General features: G+C 40.1%; 1 protein-coding gene across 2 annotated transcripts in view; it reads left to right on the top strand.

Annotated features, from left to right (window-relative positions):
• The first annotated feature begins 5,335 nt into the window (after positions 1–5,335).
• Positions 5,336–13,290, top strand: part of SPATA4 (spermatogenesis associated 4) — an 18,272-nt gene continuing 10,317 nt past the window's right edge. For both annotated transcript variants that reach the window (XM_012725002.1, XM_004682515.2), the window contains exons 1-6: positions 5,336–5,553; positions 6,268–6,397; positions 6,911–7,029; positions 7,136–7,356; positions 11,789–11,905; positions 12,064–12,175. In XM_012725002.1, coding sequence (XP_012580456.1) covers positions 5,336–5,553; positions 6,268–6,397; positions 6,911–7,029; positions 7,136–7,356; positions 11,789–11,905; positions 12,064–12,140 — 882 coding nt within the window. In that variant the 3' untranslated portion in view covers positions 12,141–12,175. The remainder of the gene's footprint in view (positions 5,554–6,267; positions 6,398–6,910; positions 7,030–7,135; positions 7,357–11,788; positions 11,906–12,063; positions 12,176–13,290) is intronic.

Here is a 13,290-nt window from a genome sequence, read left to right as displayed (position 1 = left end):
CCTTCAGCAATGAGACCATAAGAGCCAGTGGCCTTGCAATTGTCTTCTACTCTGTGGCTCTTCAGTTCTTTCCTGTGCAAACTCACATTGTGTGCAGTTAGAGGGAATTAATTTTCAGTCGTTATGTACCTGTATTATTCATAAAGGGACAGTGGTATCTGCTCCTATTGCAGTTTTTCCCTTGTTAAGTGACAGAGTTCATTAGAGCTATTATCATTTGCAACCTGACTTGACCATAAACTGTAATTACAATTAGATGAGTGAATATTATCTACAGTTTCACCTTTGCTGATGAAGATAAAATGATTTTTAATACACTATTGAGGAAAATATTTCTGGCATGCCATGTGGCCTGGATATAAAAAAGGAAATCACGCTCAGGGGAGATAAATAACCCACACCTTCAGCTACTCAGTTCAGAATTAGTAGCTGAGATGTTAAAATATTACAGTAAATGATTAAATCTTGAAATCACTTTGAAAAAGTTGATATGGACTTGGGATATAAAATATTTAAGTAGTAGCTTAGGTAGCAGAATATTCTTAGTTTCTAATTGCTGGCTTAATATAAATAGCATTTTCAATTTATAGATTTAGTTTATTGCATACTTATGGCTCTGCCTTCAACTTAGAAAGATGACTAGCAGGCAGGGTAAGCATTTATTATTAAGTTATTTCTCCAAGTTAAGCATCTTAGAAACTGGGCCAGAGTCTCACAATTTAACTGAAAATCTACAGGCTAGTGATATTGATGAAATAATATGTAATTCTAGTGTGAGATTCCAAAATATAAGCTTAAAAATAGTCAAAGACACAGGAAGTTTAATTTCCAGAAATCAGAAAATAGACCTTCTTTGGTAGAGCTTGTCCAGAGCCCCGTCTGTTACCAGTCTCTTGTTTTTCTGCACATCTTGGGAGCAGAGACTCTGACAGCTTTTGTTCCAGATTTCTTTGCAGTGCTGTTTGTATGGTGAACAGCCTGAGATAGTACAGCAAGTATCATCCTGCAGAGCAGAGCAAAGCTTTGTTGACTGACTGTTTTGACAAAGATTATGTCTCCCTCTGGGGTGAGAGTTGGGCAGGTTTCCTAGTAGCTCATTATTAAAAATGGGAGGCTCAGGACCTCCCTGGTGACACAAGGGGTTAAGTCTCAGCCCATTCAAGCTATCAAAAGCCATTGCAGCATGTGTTCTATCCCTGTCTGGTCAGGGAGCTGACCCACATGACACAGAAGACCTCTCCTGGCTCCCCATTGCTCCCCTCAGCAGTGTACTTCATCAATCTGCCTGTTCTGCTCCCCGCACTGTCTCTGGTGAAGCCTTTCACCCACTACACCTCTGGCCTATGCCTGAGCTCTTGTATGCATAAGTAAATAAATAAATATAAAAGATGGGGGTTCATAAGCTCAGCATTCTGCAGTTGTGAGGTAACTCACAGTGTATGGAGTCACCACTTGGGCCACTTCACATCATTCTGTGGGACATAATGAGCCAAGGGGACTGGCACAAATCTGGAATGCAGGCTACTTTCTGCGCTGGGAATCAGAAAGTCCTCTACAACCAATCAATTCTAACATGGAAGAAGGATGGAAGTGACTGTGTGTTGCAGAGAAATCAACACCACAGAGTGTGCAGGCACTTGTACAACAGACAGCCCAGTCCTGTACCTGACACCGGCCCAGCACCAGGGACCTCAATATGCTGACTCTGACCTTAAACACATTTTAGGTTTTCTTCATGTCAGCCTCACCATCCAGCGTCTGAGCCAATCAGCTGAATACAAGCAAGTGTGTACAATAAAAAGGAATGTCAATTCTAGTCACCAAGCTCAGGGTTAGATGTCTTGCTGTCTGTAAACAGTTCTTCACTCAACAAAACACGTCCTATAAAGTGCTTTGAATTTTTTTTCGTGGCTGAGAGTGCAATAAAAGTTATTGACGTTGAAGGTTATTTTGCTTATGAAAAAGTTAAATGGGTTTTGGAGAATGACTATAGATGATGGTAAACTTAATCAGGAGACAACTCCAATTTTAGCTGCTTTTCCTTTTGAAGCATCTTTCTGGGAATAAATGACCACAGTTCCAAGCAATTGTTGTGCTGTTACTATTTGAAAAAATACTTTCCCCCTCTATAACAATCTGGAAGAAACCCCTCTTTATCCAGCAGGAACAATCATACGTGATCATGAACTTGCCTCAGGTCAAATCTATTTCCATGCTCTCAGTCATGGATCAACAGAAGTTCTTGAATGTCTTAAGAGCTCCTAGCTCACCATGCCTAGTCTACCAGATGTCCTGTTGACTGGCTCCAATGGACAGGAGCTGCAGTTTCCTCAGGTGCCTCAATAAGATGTTAAGTGGAATAGTTGGTGGAGGGAAGCCTCAGGCAGGTGTGAAGACAGGTATCATTCACACTTAGGCAGAAGTAACTAACTCGATGGACTCGAAGACAAAAATTTAAACTAAGGACATGGTCAGACACTGAGGAACGGAAAACAAAAGTGGGGCCATCATTTGAATGAAAACACAGGATTCAGGAAGCTTTTACCGCCCTTTGTGCTAGAGACAGTGTGTATAAGTTGGGGTGATAAGAACCTAGAATTTGCAGGAAATTATCCCAGCTACTCAGTCTTCTGAGGGGAAGTGTACCCAGTTGGTGCTGTTTTTTCAGAAACTCAGAGGAGCTCCCACAGAGTAAAATCTGGGGCTCAGAACACTGGGGGGGCCACTTCTTTGGGTTTTTTGCTAAGTCTTTGAGAGGGTGAAGAAACTTGCTTCATGGGTGCTAGGATTAGCTAGAGACTGGAAGCAACTGCCATCACAGGTAGGGTTTTGTTACCTGATGACATCCACAAGAACAACATCCAGCCTGGAAACAGCAAATCCCTTTTTCTTTCCTCATGCCTTCTGGTCCCTTTATCTAGTGTCTCCTATAGGCAGAGTTGAGCACAATTGTTAAGGAGGGCGGACTCCGGAAACAGTTGTGACTTTACGCGGGGGGGGAGCTGGAAGGATGCATGTAACAGAGTCATCATATTTGTATAATGGTTGGCACGATTATTACAGAAAAAAGTCATGTGTGTATGTATGAATGATAGGAAAATTCTTTAGGAAGTCTGTTTTCAATTAAGCCCCAATCAATAGCCCGGCTTTCTTTTCCTAATAATAAACTTTCCCTTGTTTTTTTCTCAGTTTTTAAAACTTTATATATTGAAATATGATAACCCTCTCCTTCTGTACTGATATTTGCTTCTCTTATATTTCTAGGTATCAGAAGCCTGTATATCCCATCTGCAGTGATAAACATTTCTGGCAATTAGAATTTTTTACAAAGCTAAATACTACCACATCATTAACCCTACTAAATATTTAGTGTCCCATATGTTGCTTGTGCTTCAGATTTCTCAAATACTTGCTATAAAATGCAGTTCAGAAAAAATAATAGATGATAGTAAAGTCAAAGAAGGTCAAGAGCATTTGGAGTTTTTAACTTATTTGTTTTATATTTTATTTCTATAAGGTATACTATTCTTTACTTCCTTGATCTGAAATCTGAATATTCAAAGTCTATGAGTTTTGCAAAGCATTAATTCTAATAATACATTTGCCATTAAATTGAGCTTAATTTAAGACAGGTGGGGAAATTTCATTAGCACTTCCCTAATTAGATTTAATTGACCATCAAGTTGCACAAAGTAAACTCTAGTTTCTACAGCCTGTGAAATGAAGTAAGGATTTTACTTTGCTGTAGAGTTTAAATGCAACTGCATGTTTTGCTGCAACAAAACTTTCTCAGTCCTACTGGGTTATTTGCCATTTCCTAAAATCAGAAAAAGCCTCTCATGCCATTTCATGTGCCATGACATAAATCATACCATCTAAGCATTAGTTCACACTAATAATTCTGTGTGGCATTGTCTCGCTCCCCTTCCTTCCATGGATTTCTATGATCCTGTGAAAAACATTTTTTCTTACTAAGCACTTACTGTGTTTGTTCACTGCTCTAAGCTCTTTGCATATTTAACTTGCTTATTTTATCTTCATAATTATCCTATTCGGTATATCCTCTCCATATTTCCATCTTTTAACATAAAAAAAGTGGTTCAGTAACTTGCCCAGAGACACACACTAATAAAAAGAGAGTTGCTCCTCTAAAGTCCATGTCTTAATCAATTCCAACTACTGCCTTAAATGATCCAAACCGAATGTGACCTCCTTGGGGAGACTTTCTCAGCTCAAATTATTGGGATGTATTTTTACCATCGCAGGGCTTTCAATGTATATGCTCTTTCAACTAGCATTTATATTTCTGTGTCTTTTATCCTACAAATATTCTAATGCACAGCTGTCCAAAAGAACATTTTACTGTGACGGAAGTGATGTCTAGATGTCACACACAACGTGGTAACTACCGGCACACCTGTTTGTGACAGCTGAAATGTAATCAGTGTATTTTAACTTCATTTTATTTAGCTTTATTTAAATGTAAATCTAAATAACCACATATACTTCATGGCTGCCATAATGCAGTGTGAAGATCTAGTGCATAACTCAGGATTGTTCTTCAAAGAAGTGCATTAGGGCTCTCGCTGGTGGCGCAATGGGTTAAAGCACAGCACTATGAAGTTACCGCAATCACTGCAGCAGGAGTTCGAAGCCCGGCCAGGGAGGTGACCCACAGGGTGTGGCAGCCCTCTCCTGACCCACCCGCTGCTCCCCTCAGCAGTGTTCTGTGCCAATCTGTCTGTTCTGCTCCCCACTCTGTCTCTGGTGAATCCTCTCACCACCACCGCACCCCCCCTGCCTGTACCCCAATTCTGTATGCATAAATAAATAAATCTTTTTAAAAAGTGCATTAAATGAATGAATCCTTCATGAGAAACTACCTGACAATGGAAAAACCCTTGTATAGCTTCATGTTTGTTTTTTTTTGTTTTTGCTTTGAAGCAAAACCCCATTGATTTCAATTTCCAAACAAACTGACCTGATCCTCTGGAGCCTCCTCACACGCTCCTCAAATGCTGGACTGAAAAACAGCCCTTCCCTAGGCCAAAACTACATTAGAGTGGAAACCTCCAAGAGGGCAGCTGAGGTGGATCTAAGTCTGATATTAAAAGCTCAGCCTAGCATTTAAGTCACGGCGCACTATTTGCACTTAGAGGGTGGGTCAGGGGTTTGCGTGCCCTGCGGGGAAGGTGGGGCGGGAGAGGGGAGGGGAGGGGTGGGGGGCAAGGAGTGGTAGTTAACTGCAGTGACCGCGGGGGGCGGGGGCCGCGGAGTCCTCGGGGCAGGCACTGAGGCCCCGCCCCGGCGTTGCTATAGAAACGCAGAAAGCGGCATGGCTGCCGCCGGCCGGGGAGGGGACGAGGTGACGCTGCCGGCGGCAGCTGTCTCCAGATCTCCGTCTCCGTGGTGGCAGGCCGCAGCTCCCCCCCGAGGGAAGCCGAGGAAGTTTCTGGTCTATCCGCACCCGCCCAAGAGCTCCCGCCTGTCGCGGACCGTTCTGCGCTGGCTGCAGAGTCTCGACCTCAGCTTCTTCCCCAGGAACATCAACAGGTGCAGAACGGCCAGGCCCCCCGCCCCCCGGGATCGGGACCCCGGCGTCACCCAAACGCGTCGCACAAACACACCTTCCCCGAAGGGATCAGCCCTGGGGAAACAGAGGATGGAGGATGGTCTTCCTTCTCTCTTTTTGGTTCAGTCATTCCGTGTTCGACTTAGGCTAATGAAGGGCGTTTGGGAGACAAAGCTCCTGCAGAGACAGGAGCATCGATGCTAGCGAGGGCCAGTGTCCCCCTTAGATGGTGTCCTGCTGAAGGGTTACACGGTGGACATAAGTTGCTGCTTAACTGCGTCCACCCTGCAGTTGCTGACCGTTCCTGCTCGCTCTGGGAATGCAAATCAAATTCTATAAACATGAAGACGGATGTTTTGCAGGCAAGGACTTTGATTGACTCCTATACGCGCTGCTTAATTAAAGATGTGGCTGAAATTTTCAGTGTGTGTATGACTCACTGGGAGGTGGCAGACCCCAATCCTAGTTAATAGTAGGGTTCATCCAAAGAACACTGGGCCTTTGGGGGGGTTCTCTCATCCTACCAGAATGTTACCTCAGAGCGGTTCCCTTCCCAGAGCAATGGGCCAACGGAACTTTTAACTTTGCCAGTTTCTCGGTTTTAGTACGGAAATCAGACGGGTGGTAGTTCCTTACGAAATAATTGAAACTGTATAACTAACTATGTTTTAAATTTTTTTACTGTTCTGGATCAGGGACTTTTCAAATGGCTTTTTGGTTGCCGAAATATTCACAGCCTATTATCCTAATGAAATTAAATTGTCATCCTTTCAAAATGGAACTTCTTTAAAAGTCAAGTTGGATAACTGGGGACAGCTGGAGAAGGTAAATGAGCCACCACTGACACTTCTAACTGCTCAGACGTTTATGTTTTGGAAGGTGCACTCTTGATGTCTGGGATAAGCGCACTTGACGTTTGACTACAGGCTGTGAGGCCCACGGAATCGGCCCTTGCTCCCCTGTGTGAAAAGATGGTTATTATAGCTTGTTTTCTGAGTCGCTGAACATACTCATTTCAAATGAGTGTGGGGCAGAATGGTTGGTCTCTTGCTGGATAACAGCATCTTTTAATAATTAATACCTTAAAATTAGAAAAAAAGAGTGGAGCGATAAAGGGAGGGGGAGAGAGTAAAGTGAATAATAACAGCTTTCCTGCCTGCCTGTGACTCGGCTGACACCTCTCTTTTTCTTTCTCCTTTTCCTAATCAGTGTAAAATAAGTAAATACATTTGTTTTTTTATTTTTAAATGTAAAATAAACCAATAAAGTGAATTCATAGTAACTATTGACTTTTCTAGAACTTCTTATGATGAAAATAATTTCTTTTTACTGTTGAAGTTCTTGGCAAGAAAAAAAATTAAATTACCTAAAGAACTAATTCATGGAACAATTCATTGTAAAGCTGGAGTCCCTGAAATACTGATACAAGAGATGTACACCTTGTTGACACACCGAGAGTGAGTTATCTGCAATTTTTGAGTACTGTAATTTGATGTCAATCTTTTGATAAGATAAATCTTGTTATAAAAAATGTGGCTTACCAATAGTATTTTTACTTTCCAGAATTAAATGTGTCCAGGATGACCCTGTGAATTTCACAGACTACAGTTACCAGATGCATCTGCCCTTGGTTCCCAGGGCTACAGCTTCCAAGTCCATTAAAAACAATATCCGGCTGTCAGAATTAATGAGCAACCCGAACACGCTCAGCAATGAACTTAAAGTAGAATTCCTCTTTCTTTTACAAATGTTGCAGAGACAATTAAGCAGAAAATTGAATCCAAGTAAGTTTTCCTTGGAAGTAAGTCCACTGAGTTCTGCCAAGCCTAATGAAGCAATTTCCAAGCACAGATAAAAGAAAAGCCAGCCAGGGTCTCATGTCACTTTCTTCTGTCCCTGGTTTAAAGGGCAAAGGTTTCCTTGACGCCAGCCAAGGAATGATTTTTCATACTGCAGTGGTGTATGTTTGAATTCATTCCTCTTCTTTTTTTTTTTTAATCAAAGCATATTGTGTAGACCTTTACTTTTTGGAGAAAAATGCTAGTGAATTTGTTCACATAAAATTTAGTGAGATAGGAGTTCACATATCAAATAAGCCAAGAGAAACGGGAGTACTTGGAGTTGAACAGGATGTAAGTAATGTAGGAAAAGGCTGGGTTGCCAGAATTCACAGTAAATACCAGAGTATTGTCAGTGTCATCCTTCTCCTGGTACCTAGTTGGTGTCTAGGTGGTAAGGCCAGTTTGAGCGGCCTTCCAGGGGCATCACTGAAGTTATTCTCAAAGCACCCAAACATCTCCCCTTGGAGTTCTAAGCAAATGGCAAGCAAAGAAGTGAAAGAAGTGGATTTTCTTTTTTTTTTTCTTTTGCTTTTCTAGTATTTTTCAGGATACCACTCTAGTCTTGGCATCTTATTTCCTTTGAATCTAGGGAGATGCATTGTGACCTCATTATTTCCATGACACCCAAATCATTTAGCAACAGATGTTAGAGACAGATGTTGGTCACTAGACTTTTTATTTGAACCCATCTTTCTGAATAAAAGAGCTATTTTCTCCATAGTCTCTGGAAAGAAAGGGAGATTCAGTCATTTCCCCAAATTGCGAGATAGTTGTTTTGGTTTCTGACTCTCCTGGTCTGTTGTTCCATGTCCAATAATTTTTTGTTTGGCTTCCTGGTCTGTTGACATTTGTGGTTGTATTTAGGAATTTGTGAGTACAGAAAGAATTTGTATTACTAACCCTGTTAAAGAATTTTATATTCAATTTTTGGGCATGTTGTTAAGCATTGAAATTTTCCATTTAAGATGACTAATAATGGCAGATACATGTTTAGGTCCTTATGTAGTTTAGAAGTGGAATATTGCCAATACCTTTACTTTTTCCTGTGTCCTTTTATATTGTATTCTCCAACCTTCTGTCCTAGAAGGTTCTGCTGCTATTGTTTATAATTTACTTGTTTTAAGAAAAATAGTTTATCTATGCATACTGTGCATAGTTTATGTATGCATACATGCATTCTTATTTCATTCATGTACACTTCTTAACAATTTAACTTTAATGTAGTTAAATTTATCAAACTTTACAGTAGGCACAATGATCTCCATGTCGTTCACACACAGATCCCCAGAACCTGTAAATATGTTCTACGACACGACAAAAGAGATTTTGCAAATATAAAATCATGGGCCTCAGAGTAGGGAGAATTGTAGGAGTATTCAGGTGGACCCAGCCTAATCACATGAGCACTTGAAAGTAGAGTTCTTTCTCCAACTGGAATCAGAGATGCAGTAGAAGGGAGTTTGAAGGATGAGAGGCTCTCACCCTGCCTTTGCTGCCGAGAACCCCTTGGAAAGCAGGACAGGCACAGTCTGGTCTCTAGGGCGAGCAAAGAGCAACTCTCAGCTGACAGCAAGAAAATAACCTCAGTCCTACAAATGCAAGGGGCAAATTCCACAAACCAAACTGGATGAGCCTGGGTTCATTTCCAGAGGTTCCGGAAAGGAACAGAACCCTGTCAACTCCTCAATTCAGCCTTGAGACTCTGTATAGAAGACCCCGACTTCTGTACTGTGAGATAAACATGGTGTTTATTTTTAAGTGACTAAGTTTATGCATAGAAATGAATACAAAGTCATTTTTATTGAAGTATAATTGATAAATAGAAATTGAGTATTTTAAGGTATACAGATGGATGGTTTGATATATAGATATTGTAAAAAGGTCACCACAAGTATGTGTCACTTCATAGTTACCAATTTCCTTTTTTGTTTTTGTCGTTGGAATGCTGTAGATATTTCAAGCACACAATACAATGTGATAAACTAGTCCCCATGCTGTACATAACAGCTTCAGAACTTGTTTATCTTGCATTACTGAAACTTTGTACCGACATCTCCGGGTTTCCTTCCACCCACCCCTGTTGACCATCACTCTGTTCTCTGCTTTCCTAAGTCTACTCACACAGATGTGAGTTCATGCAATATTTACCTTTCAACATCTGGAATACTTCATTGAGCTCAATGTCTACCAGGTTCATTCATGTTGTTGGAAATGTTATTGTCTTGTTTTAAAGGCTAATAATATTCCATTGTAAATATACACTACCTTTCTTTGTCCATTTTTTGACATTTAGTTTGTTTTCATCTTTGAAACATAAGGGTTTAGACATATTTGAGATACTGTTTTAATTTCCTTTAAAAATGTACTCAGATGTGGAAGTTATTGTGCATCTTCTGTAATTGGCTGTACCAGTTCACATCCCCATAAGCAGTGTACAAGGGTTTTCTTTTCTCCTACATCTTCGCTAATACTGCTTATCTTTTTCTTTTTTATATATATGTATTATTCTACTAGCTATGTGATAGTATCTCATTGTGGTTTTAATTTGCATTCTCCTGATAGGGGTTATTAGTGATGTTGAGTACATCTTCATATAACTGTTGGCCATTTCTGCTTTGAGAAGTGTCTATTTAGGACAAATGATCAATTTTGGTCTTGTTTGCTATTAATTGGATAAATTCTTTATATGCATATATATATATTGGGTATGAACCTCTTGTACACTTATGATTTCATAAGAAATTGGATAAAAAAAGTAAATATTAAAATATCCATATATCCCAAAGCAATCTACAGATTCTCTACAAAAATCCCAGTCTTTACAGAAATAGAAAAAAATCCTAAATTCACATGGAACCACAAAAGACCCTGAAGCAGTCCTGAGAAAGAGCAAAGCTAAAGATCTGATACTTCCTGACCATCAAGCTATAGTAATTAAAGCAGTATGGTGCTGTTGGGAAAACAATTAGGCCAATGGAACAGACTAGAACCCATTGACACGGATCACACCTGCTCCTCCCCCCAAGTTCCTTTGTTGTCCAGCATTTTAATTTTGTACTTTTTTTAAAAAAGATTTAATTATTTGAGCATACAAAACTGGGGTACAGGCCAGAGGTGCAGGAGCGGTGAGAGGCTTCACCAGAGACAGAGCGGGGAGCAGAACAGGCAGATCGATGAAGTATACTGCGAGGGGAGTAGCGGGAGGGTCAGAAGAGGTCTGCCACGCCATGTGGTCACCTCTAAGGCAGGCAGGGATCGAACTCATGCAGAAATGGCTTTAGCTTCTTAGTGCTGTGCTTTAACCTGCTGCGCCACCAGGGAGGGCCCAGTTTTGTGATTTTTTAAACCACAAATCAGGTATTCCTTTTGATACCTAATGTTTATTTATATTTAGTCCATCTCAGTTTTATTTCTACTCATTGATTCTATCTGGAACTTCTAGAATGAAACAACTATTTGATTTAATCATCTATTTTAAAGTCTGTCTACTAACCTGTATCCTGCTGTCTTCTTTGAAACCCAATTTCTCTTTAATCATGAAACACCTCAACTCTTCATATTATTGAACAGCATCCTGTTACCATCAACCTTGATTCCTGAGGCTGATTTTAAGCAGGCAAAGTAATGAATCATGATCAATTGTAGTTCTGGAAAGAAACGTTACTGACCACAGACTTATATTAGTACGAACAGGGCATGACTGATGAGCAGAAATTACCTGAGGCATTGCTCAAGCCTCAGTGAAGGGTGAGCTGCAAAGGAGTAAGTGATTTTTAGAAACAGGGAAATGGATACTCAAGTGCAAGAGTTTACAGGGCCAGGTAATAAGAACTATAGGGCATATGGTAATCACTTTAAGTCAATACTTCTATAGTGTAAAATATGTGCAAAGTGAAATTGATGCTATAAACTTCATTTATCTGAAATATTTAAAATGGGTAAAAATCACATATGATGACAAAGGTCAGAATAGTGTTTTCCTTGGGCTGCTATGTGGGAGAGGCAGGAAAAGGGTTTGGGGATACTGGTAGTAGTTATTGGTCTGGGGATGGTTTTCCAGGTATATTCACTCCAAAAATTCATCAAACTGTAAACATGATTTGTTCACCTTTCTGTATGTTATCATATATAAAAAAAAATCAAAAAATGAATAACAAATATATTGCTCTGAAAGTAAGCTTTCAAAGCAACTTTTTGAGTATCTTAAGAATTTGTGAATAATGTGGGAAGGGTTTGTGATCTCTACCTACTCCACCCATAGGACTGGATAAAACAGCTTCTAACTAATCTACTCAAATTTTAAACTTTTTGTCCTGTTATGACAATTGCCAAAAATGTGGATTTTTAAAAAATGTTTTCCATGTTTATATTTCAGAGTGGTTTGAAGTCAGACCGACAGTTGGAGAACTTACTCTGGGTTATCTTCCTGAAGAAGGCTCTGTGGGCAAACCGAATCTGGGGACTTCAAGGGCAAGAGCTGCTCCTTCTTTAGGTAAGTTTTTCTTTCTTTTTTTTTCTCTACCATTCTGTCTATTAAACCAGATTTTTTTTTTTTTCAGTTTTGCCTTGTCTGTTTATAAAAACAGTGAAATGTTGGCTAGGCATTTAGCTTCAACTGTGTATTAGATTGGGATGTTGTGTTTTGGATAGGTGAAGAGGGTACGTGGTCTAAGCCCCAGTCCCGCCAGAGAAGACCCCTAAAAAAGATGCCCCCACCTGCTACTTGAAGCACCGAAAACAGCTCAGATTTGTTCTCAAATAGGTGAGTGTGAAGCAAACAAAGCTCATTGCAGAGCTGAAAATTCATTCAGGTGTCTGGCATTTGGATGATGAATCAGTTATCCCAAGCAGCTGTATTATAAGGAGTTGACTATTAAAACTGTTAATTAAGAAAACATTTTTATAACAGCAACCTCCAACCCACAGGCCAATGTCAGTCTCTGGCCTAGACTAATTTTACTTAACTTGCAAGAAAAAAAAAAAAGATTTTTTTTACATTTTTGAATGGCTAAAAAAAATCAAGAAAAATTCTATTTTCTAATACATGAAAGACTAACACCACCAATGACATCTGCAATATTCTGAGGGCTGCTTTCACTACAATGTTGCATTATTTACTTGGAACTCAATTGAATAGTCTTACCACCTAGTTTTCATTTTATGGATGTTTTTTGAAGTGTTAAGAGGAATTTCAGTGGGGAAGAATTTGTTTACGCAAGACCTAGGAAAGCAAAGTCAACAGATTGCTTTTATCAAACTTCTGATTTTTAGCTTTTAATATACTCAGGTGCACTGTGAATATTAAAAAGGAAAGTTACAGAATGAAGTGTTTTCCAAGCCACTTGTTAATACATCACTATTATTTAGCTTAGTTTTTGTTAATGGCTTGTAGAACTCTGAATCCTCGACCATACATTTAGGATCTGGTCCATCAAAACCATTTAACTCATTATATACCTGAGCTACAGTACTTAGCATGATAGAACCCCATGAAAATAAATAATGCTCCATGGGAAACATTATCCAGTTTCACCTCCAGATTCAGAACACAACTTCCCCTTCAATCTTCTTCCATTAGTGATCTCTGCAATAAAAATTCCAGCAGGGAGCAGAACTTCTGCCCACCTAGGCAGAAGCTTCTTCCCACCCACTCGCTCCCTCTGCAAGGCAGTGGCTTCCTTCCTGCCTGCCTGTGACCGGTACCTGCTGGGACTTCTCTTTCCTGGCCTCCCTCAGCAGAGGCCACTCTCCTCAAGACAACCATTCAGGCTTCTCTCAGGGCAGCTCTTCCTGCCCACTTGTGCCTCTGCAGGTGTCTTTTACTCTACTGTCCATTTTCCTATAAACCTGCTTCAAAAAAAAAAATATATATATATA

Source organism: Condylura cristata, unplaced genomic scaffold, assembly GCF_000260355.1.
Source record: "Condylura cristata isolate star-nosed mole 26May11 unplaced genomic scaffold, ConCri1.0 scaffold00014, whole genome shotgun sequence".
Classification (NCBI taxonomy): Eukaryota; Metazoa; Chordata; class Mammalia; order Eulipotyphla; family Talpidae; genus Condylura; species Condylura cristata.
The sequence above is the reverse complement of the archived record's forward strand: the minus strand, read 5'-3'. Positions and strand labels throughout refer to the sequence as shown.